We start from the raw sequence: 15,337 nt of genomic DNA on the forward strand, positions 1-15,337 counted from the left end.
GCAAATGCCCGTGTTCATTCCCAAGGTTAGAAAATTCAGTAAGGAAGAATTGCAACTTATTATTCTATGACATTCTTTAGAAAAAAATGTCAGACAACAATTGGTCCTTATGTGGAAAGTACTTTTTCCCCCTAAATATCTTTTTATTCATAAGTAGTTCTGTTGCATCAAATTGTTCAAGAACCCTGAAGGAAACATTTCGCTCTTGACCATATAACTGGGTTGCTTTTGCAGCTTTTATTGATGGACGAGATCAGAGGTGGCATTCAGCAGGTTCTGACCACTTCTGGAGAATTGATAGGGGAAATTTTGAGTAGTTCGGAGAACCGGTAAATGCCACCTCTGACTGGCCCCGCCCCCATCTATTCTCTGCCTCCCGAGTCCCAGGTGATTGGGAGAAAATGGGGATTTTGCAATATCCTACCCCCAGGAGTGGGGAGGGAATGGAGATTTTACAGTATCCTTCCTCCAGGAGTGGGGAGGGAATGGAGATTTTACAGTATCCTTCCCCTGCCATGCCACGCCCACCAAGCCATGCAATTTTACCAGTAGTAATTTTTTTTTAATCCTCCCACTGGACGAGATTACCACAAACATATATAAATCTGGTTATTGAACCAGATCAAATTCAGCCAACAGGAATTCTGTCTTCAGCTACTTCACTACCTGCTTTCAAGGTCTACTTGAGAAATAAAGGGTTGTTATCAGTGATATCACATGGAGATTCTATGGCTGAGAATAATTTTTCTTTGTAATATAGAATATCTCTGACAGGTCTCTGACAGTTTGCAGCAATGCCACTTGCTACCATCCCAGAAGCGGCCTTAAAGTAGATCCTTGTTCATTTTCAATTTGATTTGACATTCCTATGCCTATCTTCTTTGGCATATTTATGACTACAGACCTTATCTATCTTGGGAAGCTGCCATGTAAATATTTTCCAAATGAGGTGCTGTGCAAGGAAAGACTGGGCACAGAGACTCTGAGATTCACGGACAGATCTTCACACTCCTGAAACTAAACTAACGACCAAACAAACGAATTGTTTCCTGCAAAAGCCCACTCCTCTTTCACTCCTCCTTTATGTCCTATGACTTTACTCCCAAGTCTATCCTGATTTCTGAGTTGTTCTTGTCTTCTGGCAGCTCTGCACATGCACACACTGGGAACAGGCTCTAGCTGTTCCTCTGCCTCACTGCTGTCTATCTCCAAAGGCAGCTGAGAACTGTCAGACAGCCTCGGCCCCCTCTCTGCCTCCAACACAGAGCCCTCGTCCGAGCCTTCCCCAGCCTCCAAGACAGGCCCATGCTCCTCCCCAACCTCCACACTGTATGACTTTGCGGCCAGCTCTGCTGGCCTCTGGCGGGCCACAACAGCAGATAGAGGAACATATGAAATATCCAAGAGAGACAGGAGAACATTCTAAACCTGTGTAAGGATGATATTCTTTGAGTTACTGATCTGACCTGTTCAGAAAATATCAAGTCTCTTCTATGTACTGTATGTGCACCATTTCTTAAGAATATAACTAAATTAATGTATTTTTCGGAGTATAAGACGCACCCTTTTCCCTCAAAAAAGAGGGTGAAAATCTTGGTGCATCTTATACACCGAATACAGCATTTTTGGCCTCCTGAAAGCCCATCCCCTTCACCAAAATGGACGTGCATAGCCTTTAAGAGGCTTCCAGAGTGTTCCTGGGGGCTGGGGAGGGCAGAAATGAGTAAAAAACAGGTTGCATTTTGCTCGTTTTGCCCCCCCCATCCCCTCCAGGAACACTCTATAAGCCTCCTAAACGCTATGCATTCCCTTTTTTTGACAAAAGCAGACCCGTTTTTGTGAAAAGTGGGCTGTTTTTTTGCTTGTTTTCCACCCCCAGTCCCCAGGAGCACCCTATAAGCCTCCTAAAGGCTATTCATGCCCTTTTTTTTGACAAAAAACGGAGCCGTTTTTGCGAAAAATGGCCCATTTTGGGGAGGTCTGCAGAGTGCAAAAACTTCTTTTTTTATTTAACTCTTCAAAATTTTGGTGCATTTTATACTCCGGTGCGTCTTATACTCCGAAAAATACGGTAAATATTTTCTATGTAAAGAAATGCCCATTGATTCAAATGACACAGGTTCCCAGGCAAACAGGAGAGTGAAGGATCTCCGTTTCTTGGATTCCCTCCAAAGGTGGGCACATTCAGAAATAATGGGGGAGGATAGAGATTCTGTAGTAAGAGTTTTCAACTGTTCTTTACTGCAAGAAATCTCATCTTTCCTATTTAACACCCTTCCTCTCTTTCTCACAAACACATGTACACATACGCTTGGAGTAGGGAATTTAGGGATGAGGTAGGCCTCTTGCTCTACACACACACACACACACACACACACACACACACACCATAAATAGCTATTGGGGAAGTCATTGACCACTGTATAGTCAACTGCCATCAATCTCAGGGAAAAACAGGCTGAAATCCTGCTCAGTGCCTGGAGGCTGCTAAAGTTGTGGTTGTGAAAGAATAGGCATAGACTTAAGTGAAGGGGCATGGAAGCTTTCCATAGACTGGAAATACAGTATACCATCTTCGATTCTCAACAAGAATGCACAACTGGTCTATAAAGAAATTCACTGTTGAGGAATAGGTGGCATAAGGGGATTTTGCATGATTGCACCTTTTGCACATCAGTTACAATATTACCTGGCCTGGGACACTAGCCCACTTCAGCCACTAATGTCTTGGTTACCTCTCACTTGGACTTCTGCAATGTGTTTCACACATGATTGCTTGAAGACCACTTGAAGAAACTTCAGCTGCTCCATAATGCAGTAATGATGGGTTTTACTATGAGAATTGCATGGCTATAAATTAATTTTGGGATGAATTCAAGGTGCTGCTTGTCACTTAAAAAACCCCACAGGGCAGTGATGGCTAAACCTTTCATCATTTGGGGCCGAGACCCGAAAACCAGCTGGTTGGCGGGAAGTGCGTGCACACACCCATAATGCAATGCACGTGCGATGCCCCTATGCCCCCTGCGCATGAGCATGTGCGTGTGACACTCGCATGCCCCCAGCACATGCCCATGAATCCCCCGTGTGCGCCCTGCCCCTCTGATTACGCTGCAGAGACCCTAAAACTAGCTGGCCAGTGGGAGGCAGGCATGCATGCACAGTGGAGCTAAGCATGGGTGAGAGAGGGCTCTGCATGCCATCTGTGGTATGGATGCCATAGCTTCGTCATCATGGGCATAGGGCAGTGATGGCTAACCTTTGGCAATGAGTGCGTTCCCCCATGCCAGCCTCCATGCATGCACATTTTGGGCCTAGTAGAACTCTCTGAAGCCTCCTGGCACCAAAAATGGGGCACAGGGATGCCCACATCCCCCCGTGGCCCATTTTGGCCCTAGCATGCCTTCCTGAAGCCTTCTGGGACCAAAAACGGGGCACAGAGGAGCATGACGCCCCCTACTGCCATGCATGTACACATGTCTCCCACATGCGCGGCAGAGCCCTGAAAATCAGCTGGTCGGCGGGAGGTGTGTGCACATGCATGATAGAGCTGAGTTAGTGCAATGCTTATGTGCCGGCAGAGAGGCCTCTGCATGCCACAGGTTCGCCATCACGGCCAGAGGGCATTGAACTTGGTTATCATTGGGATTGTCAACTTTTCCTAGTTTCTGCCTTCCATTAAGGTCTTTAAGAGAATGTCATCTGCAGGGAGCCCAAAGATCAGATGTTTCATTCTCCACCTGCTTTCTTTGGAATGGCATTCCTGCTCACCCCCCTCCCCATCCCCTCTGTCAACTCTGAAGCGAACCTGGCTGAAGCCATCTTGTGCTGCCTCATAGTTGCCACGAAGCCCGAGACGGCAAGGGGAGGGGAGAAGTAGATAGTTCGGCAACAGTCAAAATAAAAAGTTTTCCTGTGGGAACCAAGGTCATTGAAACAGGTGGCTATGGAAAGAGGAGAGGATCCTGCCTTCCATCTTCGATGGACAATGTGACCGGTGACACCTGGGAGGGGGGAGTCTTACTTTTTTAGTTAGGTGAAAACCGCGGGAAGTGTCAAGATTGGTTTTCATTGGCTCTGCCGATATGATGTACCCAATAAACATGTCTTTTGAGGATTCTACCTGCCTCGGTGTTATGCTTTCAATGGGTGCGTTATTCGGAATGCTGATACCAGTGGTGGGTTCCTGCCAGTTCTAACCTCTTCTATAGAAGAGGTTCCTCAAATCCACAGTGGCGTTTAGAACCGGTTCCAGCTGCCTCCCCCTGCCCGTCCGCACATCATCAAGATGAAGAGTGAGAGGAGGAATTCTGGGAGTTGAAGTCCACAAGTCTTAAAGCTGTCAAGTTTGAACACCCCTGGGTTTTTTTTTCTAAAGGATTAGGGGGTACAAGGGTCTTGTAACTTGACAGCTTTAAGACTTGCATGCTTCAATGCCAGAGTTCCTGAGCCAATATTTTGATTGCTGAGCAAGAGCGTTGTTAAGTGAGTTTCACCACATTTTACAAGTTGGTCACATCCACCCAGTCACATGGCTGGCAAGCCACTGCCACCTGGTCACATGGCCAGCAAGCCACTCCCACAAAGCAGGCCACACCTACAGAAGAGGTTCTAAAAAATTTTGAAACCCACCACTGGCTGATACCCACTCCTGCTGAAGTTGGACAGGTTCCTTCCTGGCTAAACATCTGGAAAACGATTGAGTGGGGAATATAGGGATGAGGTAGGCCTCTTGTTCTAGTACAGCATGTTTGTTTATTCCTCTGGTGCAAAGTTTATTGCAACTGCAATTTGGGTGGTTTTTTTTTTCTTTTCTTTTGGTTTGTTTCTAATTTCTGTTGTTTTTAGCACTTTTACTGGATGGAGTTTTGTAAGCATCTCTAGGCTAAAGTGGCCTGGTGAATAAGTAAATAAATGAATATTTACTATGTATACTAATAAGAAAGTTCTGTAAATAAAGTCCCAAACCGTATTTCATTTGTAAATAACTCATGGTTCAAAGCAAGGAACGCCGCATCATGAATACATTTTCTCTTGCGTCCTTGTTCGTGCTTTGGGCACAACATTTATACATTTATTGAGAGAGTTCTACAGAATGGGAAAACTGCCCTTCTACCATCCCACTCTGGGAATGTTATAGCTCTATGGCAGGGGTGTCCAAACTTTTTGCAAAGAGGGCCAGATTTGGTGAGGTGAAAATGTGTGGGGCCGATCATTCAGCCTGACATTCTTTGAACCCTTAACATTAAATGCGAATTAACTACCGTATTTTTCAGAGTATAAGACGCACCAAGATTTTGAAGAGGCAAATTAAAAAAAAGTTTTTGCACTCTCCCAAAAATGGCTCATTTTTCACGAAAATGGGCCTTTTTTTTAAAGAGCATGAATAGCCTTTAAGAGGCTTCTAGAGTGCTCCTGGGGGCTAGGGGGGGCAAAGTTGAGCAAAAAATGGGTTGTTTTTTTGCTCATTTATGCCCTCCACAGCCCCCAGGAGCACTCTGAAAACCTCCTAAAGGCTATGCGCAGCCATTTTGATGAAGGGGGCAGAGTTTTGGGAGGCAAAAAATGCTGTATTCAGTGTATAAGATGCACCCAGATTTTTAGCCTCTTTTTTGAGGGGAAAAAGATGCATCTTTATACTTCAAAAAATATGGTATTTTATGAAAGACTAAACAAATAACTCCAGTGGGGAGAAGAGGCTGTGGGCCGCTTGAAATTTGAAAAAGGGCCACATTTGGCCCCCCGGGCCGCACTTTGGACATGCCTGCTCTATGGCATCCTTCGCAGCTTTCCATGCAGAAAATACCGGTCCATGGGCAAATTCTTTGGGATGCCCTTCTCTCTTTAAAAGACTTCTCATGACAATTGAACCTTTGGAGGTACTTACAGCCTGTGGTAAAAGGATCAGTGAAAGATCTGTATCAGCTTGGAACCTGGAGTGAGTTGCCGTTTCCAGGAAAACATGACCACAGGTGTGAAATCTACTTACCTTCACTACCGGTTTGCAAATGTGAGCACGCTCACTTGCTCCGCTCACACGCGCCACCTCTGCATGCGCAGAGCGTCAAAAACGGACATGATAACGTCCGGGCGAGTGGGCGGAACCTGCTACTAAATGCCCCTGAAAGGTAAGTAAAACGGCGACGGGGAATCCACTGATTCCACTGTAGGAAATACCAGTTCGGCTGAACTGGTAGCATTTTTTTACTACCGGTTCGGGCGAACTGGTCTGAACTGGTAGCATTTCACCCCTGCATGACTACTAAATATGGATTTCTCTGCTGTATTTGAGGCATACAGTATGCCGCAGGAAATATCAGCACACCAGCAGTAAAGATTTCAATAGAAAGTGTCCTTCATGGCCAGGGCAATTCAATGTAGCCATTTCTACTTGCTAATCCCCTAAACTAGTTTTAAATCATCTGGATGATAATTTGATGGCTGCCCACTTGAGAACACATGTAAGAAGACGGCGAATTATTTTGTGCTCGACTTTGAAGTTAATGCAAGAATCCAATTCAATCCATTCTCTACTTCAAACTACTGCAGGTCCTACAGCAGCCGTAGCAAAATGCCACCGTAGCCACCAGTGGTGGGTTCCAGATCCCGGTGCAACCGGTACGGTGCAACGGGGCCGGGCGTCCATCATATGCACGCGTGCAGCACGCGTGCAGTGCACGTGTGTGTACTTACCACCTATGATGCTCTGTGATGCTCCAGCTGCTCGGTGGAGCGTCGCACAGGTGCCATACCCTCCATGCGTGTGTGCATAAGCCCCAATCAGCTCAAATACAGGTAAGGAGGGTGGGCCCACCAGAGCACAGTACCGGAATGGTACCTGGTGCTCCCAGCAGGCACCGATACGCCTGTACCGGGCCATACCGATCGTATCCCACCACTGGTAGCCACCTTCCAAAATACATAATTTTGTATTTTTGTACCCATTTATGTACAAAATACATAAATACACTCCATTTGTCTTTAAAATACTTTCAGACCATTAGTTGCTATCCGCAACCAATCAAACAACCAACAAATCTGAGCAATTATTAAAAAGAAGGAGCCAAGGTCTGATTGCTCTATTACATTTGATAATAACTTGGAGCAGTGGTGAAATGCACTTTTTTTTACTACCGGTTCTGTGGCCGTGGCTTGGTAGGCGTGGCAGGGGAAGAATACTGCAAAATCTCCATTCCCTCCCCACACAAGGGGAAGAATACTGCAAAATGTCCATTCCCTCCCCACTCGAGGGGAAGAATACTGCAAAATGTCCATTCCCTCCTCAGGGGAAGGATACCGCAAGATCTCCATTCCACACCCCTCTCTGGTGCCAGCCAGAGGTGGTATTTACCAGTTCTCTGAACTACTCAAAATGTCTGCTACCAGTTCTCCGGCACCTGTCAGAACCTGCTGAATTTCACCCCTGACTTGGAGGTTATGTGGGTGAAAGGATAGCATTTCCCCAAGTGCAGCCAGGAAGGCATGTTTCCCATTAAAATGCTCTGCCTTTGTTGAAGTGAGGTACATTCTGAGCAATGCCTACCAGTAGCCACTATGAATAGGATGCTAAAAGTTGCTAAAAGTGTGGAATGATACAATTAAACCACCACACATAAAAGTGAAAGAAGAGAAATGGCTCCTACTGCATTCAAAACACAGTGTGTGTGTGTGTGTGTGTGTGTGAATCTAAGACTAAGCAAGATAACTTGCAGCTGGCCGGTTCTCTTCTCCAGAAAAGGAGAAATTGATCTCCCAGTGTTATCCCTGTCCCCTTCACCTCGATCCCTGTGTACCTAGAACCAAGCAAGCATCTGCAAAGAGTTACAACAGCTCAGATGATATGCAACCCTGCTTTTGCGACAGCTGCTGACAAGGGGGCTCCTGAAGCCATCATGTCACCATTCCCATTTAAGGCCCCGTGAATACAATGCTGAAACCGCTGAGGTAGATGAAGCAAGAACTTCTGCCAATGGAAAAACAGACTGCTCACAGCTCTACAGCAGTGCCCCCAGTAGTGGGTTGCAGGCGGTATGCCCCCTTACAGGAGTACCGGAGCCAGCCCAGAGCACTTTACCGGTGTTTAAAGGTGCATACAGTGCCTGTGTGACGCTCTGTAGAGCAGCTGGAGCATTGCGGAGCATCGCAGAGGTGCTAAGACTCATGCGTGCACTGCGCGCATCCATGAGGACGCCACTGGCCCCGTTCCAGCTGTACCGGTTGGAAGAGGATATGAAACCCACCAATGAATGGCCCCCAACCTTTTGAGCACCAGGGACCAGTTCCATGGAGAGAGGTTTTTCCATGGACCGGAGGGGGCGTGGATTCGTATGCTGCCTGCATCCCATGGATAGGGCTTCATTTGTCTGTGTGGCCGAGTTTCGGGCATGCCGTGGTCCGCTGCCGGGCCATGGACTGTGGGTTGGGGACCCCTGCTCTACAGAGTTACAACTGGAAAGGCTTCATTTTGTGGGTCATTTCACATGCACTTAGGCTGAGGTAGAAATGAAACGGTATGAGACTCACACATTCTGAAATTGTGCCCGTACTGTATGTGGTAGCGGTCTTGCACTAAACTATAGAACGAGCACCAGTCGGGAACAAAGTATTAAACAGAAAGAAAATCAAGCAAGAAACCAATTTCATTATTTCCTCACAAATATTTTGTGTTTATATAGCACACAAAGCCTTCTAAAATTTGTTTAGCCTCAGTTAACAATAATCAGTGCTTTAATGTAGGGGGAAAAACTTAGTTGAGCTGTTGAGTAATGTAGAGACAACAAATATCAGGAACAGAGAAATACATCTGGGGTTCTTATGATCCACATGTTGTAACCAGCTGTCCAAAGAGAGGAAAACAAAGCTAAACATCCAGAATAGAAGAAAAGGAAGCATTGCTTTCTGTAATCATGGCAGTGATTGTGTCATCTTAAATCAATTAATGCTACAACTTGTTGACATTTCACATCTGGCAGTTTCTGAAATGATTTTTTTTCCAGAAGTGTAAATCTAATTTTTCTTGATGTTTGGAGAAGGATTGAGCTGGTCCTTTTTTAAAGAGTGGAGAAAGGCAAATAAGTTAGGTTTTCTGACCCCACTTGAAAAACACTGTCTTCCTTTCATGATAAAACATATTATCCAGTTATTCATCATGAATGATGAACCTTTCATTTTTCACAACATGTTTTTTTTGTGGATAAATTCGAAATCATTTCTAAAATCTATTACAATGGCAAAGGAATAGAATAGGATAGGATAGGATAGAATAGAATTCTGTATTGGCCAAGTGTGATTGGACACACAAGGAATTTGTCTTTGGTGCAGATGCTCTCAGTATACATAAAAGAAACGATACATTCATCATGAATCAGAAGGTACAAGATTTTCCAAACTAGCTCTTCCTATGAAGGCTTACTATTAGACCTTTGTGTGGTTGAATAACATCTCTTTCAGATCTTGTATGCCTCCCCAAAGAAGGTCATCTCCAGGCAATCAGACTTTGATGGCAGAATCTGATTCAACAACTCAGGATGCTGAAGTTAACACATCTTCTGTGTTGACTTTTTTGTCACGAAAAGAGCCCCCTCCCCAGAGGCCCTCCAGAGGCTTAATGAGCTTTCCTGAAGCCTTCGGAGCGCTCAAAACGATCCTCCAAGCAAACAGGAAGTGACTTCCGGTTTGCTCGGAGTGTCGTTTTGAGCGCTCTGAAGGCGTCAGGGAAGCTCATGAAGCCTCCGGAGGGCCTCCAGGGGGGCAGGGGGCTCTTTTTGCTCTCCCCAGGCTCCTATAAAGCCTCTGGAGCCTGGGGAGGGTGAAAATGGCTTTAAAAAAGGGTGAACTCAGTTGGCCAGTGTGCGCATGTGCGCTGGTCAGCTGACAGGGCAGCGCCTCGCGTGCCCTGACAAATGGCTCCGCATGCCACCTGTGGCACGCGTGCCATAGGTTCGCCATCACTGGTCTATACAGTTCAGACAAATGACTGTCCTGTCTCTTCTAGAAAGTCTCCACAACTTCTAAAGGCAAGTCGTTCCACTGGTTGAAATTAGGAAATTTCTCCTTAGTTCTAGGTTGCTTCTCTCCTTCATTAGCTTCTATCCATTACGTCTTGTCTTGCCTTCTGGTGCTTTGGAAAACAGTTTCCCCCCCCTCATCTTTGTGGTAACCCCTCAAACACTGCAACATTGCTATCATATCTCCCCATGTCCTTCTTTTCACTAAACTAAGCTAGACATACCCAATCCCTGCATATACTTTAGCCTCCAGCCCTCTAATCAGAGGTGGGTTCCTACCGGTTTGGCCCGGTTCGACTGAGTAAGTAGTAACTCGGCCTGCCAGGCCCCAATTCCCCTCCTTCCTGACTCCTGAGTCAACATGAAGGGGACCGCGGCTCACGCTGCGTGATCCCTCCTCCGTGATCCCTCCAGCCTCCCTCCTGCGCACGTCCCATTCCCCGCCTTCCTAAGTCAACATGAAGGGGACCACAGAGCGTGCTCTGTGGGACCACGGCTCACGCTGCGCGATCCCTCCAGCCTCCCTCCTGCACACGTCCCATTCCCCGCCTTCCTAAGTCAACATGAAGAGGACACCGCGGCTCTGCCTCCCCTGCCTCCCCTAACCGCACGTCCCTGCTCAGACCTTTTTAGATGCCAATGCATTTTTTTGCACGCCAAACTGGCTGTAATGCCGGCAATAACCCACCCATGCCCCTAATCATCTTTTTTGCTCTTCTCTGACTCCTTCTACATCTTTTTTTATTATTATTTTGTAGTGACTTTTGGATTTCGAGCCTATCTGCCCAGGAACAGAAAATTTATTTCACTTACTGGTTTCAAATTAAAGCCTTGAGGAGTCTTCATTTCTCAAAGTTAAATATTAATCCTATGTTGCCCGAACGGAACATCAAGTAATAATCTTCAGAAGGAACTTGGGCTGTTCCAAGCAATTACAATGTTAAAACGAATTATATTTAACCAGATGAGAATCTCACTGTGGTTTGCAAACCCCCCATAGTATCATTTCTTCTCATATTTGTGAAATTGTTCAATAAAAATGTCAAATAAAAAATGGCTTTCCCCCAAGGGCAGACATGGACTATATCCAATATAAATGTATAGCCAAGGAATCTCAACCAAAGAAGGTAAAATAAAACTCATTCCATCTGAATAGGAAGAAAAAAAATCTCGACTAAGAAAGAAACCGTAGTGAGTAATAAATCAACCTCATCTCCACAAATTTAAATGGAAATGACATTTCTGTTTTTTTCTGGTTGCAAACATTATTATCATTCTGCAGTTGCCTTTGCAACATTACTATACACAGTCCCTAATGGGAAAATTGTATTGCAGTGTATTATTCTACTGAGAAAATTATTCACAAAAGAATGGGTAAAATGTTGAATCATCCAAACCTGCCAAAATATTTGCAGATTTTGCTTATGATATTCCTGGTGTGTGTGTGTGTGTTTTCTTTTCTTTTTAACAATACGAGTCTTTATATAATAAGCAGAAACAGCACAGAAAAGATGAAGAAGGATACACATTTTTATTTTACTCATTCTTTTAAAGAATGAGACAGATCTACCATATTTAAATCTAAATACTTAAATCTAAATTCTTAAATCTTTTTTTAAAAACCCACCTTAAAAATATTTCAAAAGGAACTTTCTCATTAAAATCTTCTCCTCATGTAAGATTTTATAGCAGGCTAATTTTTTAAAGTGATAATTTTGTATAACCTGTGAACGATGTTATAAATATCCAACTGGACCTTGGCAGAAAAAAGATTCCCCACCCCTCACCTCAAGTGTTTCACTTAAAGCAGGGGGTCTCCAACCTTGGCAACTTTAAGATCGGCAGACTTCAACTCCCAGAATTCCCCAGTCACCTTCATTTCCATACCTATACAGATTCTACCTCTAGATCAGGGGTGTCAAACTCGATTTCATTGAGGGCCGCATCAGGGTTGTGTTTGACCTTGGGGGGTATTGTATTCCCTGTTTTCCTCGACCTATGACCGGGGATTCCCTTGCTGTCAGCTAGCAACAGCCAAGCCGCGTCTTAGCCAATCAGACGCGGCCTGGCTGTAGGCGGGCTGTTCCTGCCTTCCAATTGGTTCCCCTGCTTGACAGCTCTTGTATAAATAGCTGTCAAGCAGGGGGACGCTTGCTTCTCTCCTGTACTGTTGCTTTACTGTTCGTTCCAATAAAATAGTTGACTTTTACCTCAGCTGTGTCCAGCCTCGTCCTTCGCCCACCATTCAGCAGGGGAGGGGGGCGTGACCAGCTCAACCTCATGTCGGGGGTGCCTGTACTGCCCCGAGCACTCTGCCACAGAAAACAAGCTCCCGAGCTGTTTTCGGCTGCGATGGCTTCTGATGCCTATAGCTACGGCTTTCCCAAGGGCCATTTTCCCTGGCAGAGGTACTGCAGGCCAGTCCTTTGCTGTTTCCATGGTGACCCTGTGGGCCACTTCTAAGCACCCCATGGGCCAGATCCGGCGATACCCCTTATCTACACATATTAGATCAGTGGTGAGTTCCTACCAGTTTGGAGCAGTTTGGCAAAACCGGTAGTGGTATGGCAGCCTGGGTCATTGGAACCAACACTGACCCAGGCCTGCCATGCCCCTGAACCAGTTCCCCAGTCTTTTGTGTCATCACCGGCATCTTTCTGCACATGCGCAGAACAGTTTTCAGTCAACTGCGCATATGCAGCAATGCGCAGCGCATGCGAGTGACGCAACCAGCGCGCGCATACAACATCCTCTCAGCGAACCAGTAATAAACCGGTTAGGAACTCACCACTGGATTAGATCGTAGTTCTAGATCCACAGTTTAATCTGAATGTTAGTCAAATACTTGAGGAAACTATGTTTAAAACCTGGAATAAAATCATGACGATTGCCTTATCAGAGGAATTAGATAGTTTTGTGCTTCCTTGGAGGATTGAGATGTATCTAACAGATAAGAAATTATATCATATGACCACAAGGTGTCTGTACTATAATAACTCACCAAGACAATTGTGTCCATCTTCAGCCAACATGAAGCCATCATAACACATACACCTGTAGTTCCCTGGAATATTGATGCATTCATGTACACAGCCGCCATTGTAGAAGTCATTTTCACATTCATCAATGTCTGAAAACAAGAAGAAAGAAGGAAAAAAAACCTAGTGCCAGGCATATAATACCAAATTTAACAGAAATCAGTGTTGATGAATATTGTAAAATTAATGCTAAAATAGTTCCATAACGTGTTATGTTTTGTTCTGTTTTATTTTGATATGGCCAGGGTCTAATCAACAATAAAGGCAATTAATGCTAAAATGCTATCATTTCCATTCATAAGGATACATAAAAGTTCATTTCTTAATCTATCCAGAAATGCCATTATTGTGTGGGATCTCAATAAATTCTTGTTTTGTATTCAAGATCTTATATATTTTGTAATACTCCCACTGAGCTGTCTGAAAGGTATACACATGATGCATTAAAAAAAAGATGGCGCTCTTATCACGCCATTCTGGCAGCCATTTTGATTTTATTAACGATATCCAGTGGACACCCCTATATCATCAGCTGTGAAGAACTTATTTGAAGCTTCCTAGATATCCACTCAAGCACAGGGGCATCTGGCCTACAGGGTGCTTAGATCTGGCCCAGGGGACCACCCTGGAAACAGTGAAGGACCTGCCCATGGTGTCTCTGCCAGAGAAAACAAAGCTCAGGAAGGCCCCTGACACAAGTGACATCAAGCTGGCCACCCCCCTCCAAAGTCAAACACAACCCTGATGCAGCCCTCAATGAAATTGAGTTTGACACCCTGCTCTAGCACAACTAGTAAGGAATCTTTATTCTAAACTGATGATTGATTGTCCTCCTGACAAATGAAAATGCACTCTCTTAATGCACCTTCTCAAACTTGTTCCCTTTCGCCTACTGTTATGGCCCGCCAGTGGCCAGCAGAGCTGGTGGCAGACTCAGACAGTGAGGAGGTTGGGAGGAACATGGAGTCTGGGGAAGGCTCTGATGAGTGCTCTGAGTCAGAGGCAGAGATGGGGCCAGGAACGTCCGACAGTTATCAGCTGCCTTCGGAGTCAGAGATCAGTGGGGCAGAAGAACAGCTGGAGCCTGTTCCCAATGTGCGCATGCGCAGAGCTGCCAGGAGAAGGGAATAGTTAAGGAACAAGGACCAACTTGGGAGTAAAGACACAGGTAGACGATGAATGGCCTCTCCCATAGGGAATAAATAGGAGTGAAAGGGGAGTGGAGTTTGCAGGAGACAATTTGTTCGTTTAATTAATGTGAAGATTTGTTCGTGACTCTCAAAGACTCCTTGCCAAGTATTTTCTTGTACAGCGTTGCCTATGGAAGATATTGGCCTGGCAGCTCTCCAAGCCTGATAAGGTCTGTGGTTGTAAATTCATCCTTGAAAGACTGTTTGCTGGAATGAGAGGAATTCACATTAGCTTAATAAAAAGGGACAAGGAGTCTGCTTCTTGATTTTGATTGATTTTGTGAAGCCTACCCAGAACACCTACCCTTCCCATAACTTGATAAAAAACTATGCTCTGCACTTCTCAGGGTTACTGCTAGGTGGAAGTTGATTAATGGACAGTGGTCGTATTCTTTCTCTGGGTGCCCCCAACGTATCTCCCATAATTATTGTAAACATGGAGAGGTGGGATGGGCACACTTCACTATTGCCATTCAGACTCCTGGTTTGTTGGTCTGTCTTTTTTGGAGGGAAAGGGAAATGTGTTTAAAGCAGATGGGCTACTCACACTCATTGTGGAAGGAATGCGCTGTATTAAGAACTGGAGTGGCTGGTGAAGCATACAGCATATCTTACAATCAGACATATTTTGTTGCAATAGAGCAGGGGTGTCAAAGTTGATTTCACTGACAGCCGCATCAAGATTGTGTTTGTCCTCAGGGTGAGGGCAGTGTGACCAGGGAGGGCGTGGCCAGCTCGACATCACTCGTATCAGGGGCACCTGTGATGGCCCCAGCATTCTGCCAGCGAAAACAGAGTTCCGTTTTTGCTGGCACAGGCACCAGGGGCCAGTCCTTCACTGTTTCCAGGGTGGCCCTTGGGCCTGATCCAGCCCACAGGCCTTGAGTTTGACACTCCTGCAATTGAGGCTTTCTCCCAGTGAGGCAAAGTAGCTGTGAAGGGTTATCTCATGCAAAGATAGCCCGAAAAGATTTCAAGCTTATGGAAAACATGGCTGTTTTCATGGTTAAGAGAAATAGGCCCCTTAAAGGCACACATTGCAAGGCCCTTCTTTCAGAGGCTTTCCACAGCTATAATAAATGACACAAAGTCCTAAACATTT

General features: G+C 45.3%; 1 protein-coding gene across 4 annotated transcripts in view; it reads right to left on the reverse strand.

Moving 5' to 3' along the window:
* SCUBE1 (signal peptide, CUB domain and EGF like domain containing 1) overlaps positions 1 to 15,337 on the reverse strand; it is a 177,250-nt gene that overhangs the window by 110,370 nt on the left and 51,543 nt on the right. For all 4 annotated transcript variants that reach the window (XM_081957479.1, XM_081957478.1, XM_081957477.1 and 1 more), the window contains one exon: positions 13,009 to 13,137. In XM_081957479.1, the coding sequence (XP_081813605.1) occupies positions 13,009 to 13,137 (129 nt within the window). The remainder of the gene's footprint in view (positions 1 to 13,008; positions 13,138 to 15,337) is intronic.

Source organism: Natrix helvetica, assembly GCF_964273705.1.
Source record: "Natrix helvetica genome assembly, chromosome: 6".
Classification (NCBI taxonomy): Eukaryota; Metazoa; Chordata; class Lepidosauria; order Squamata; family Natricidae; genus Natrix; species Natrix helvetica.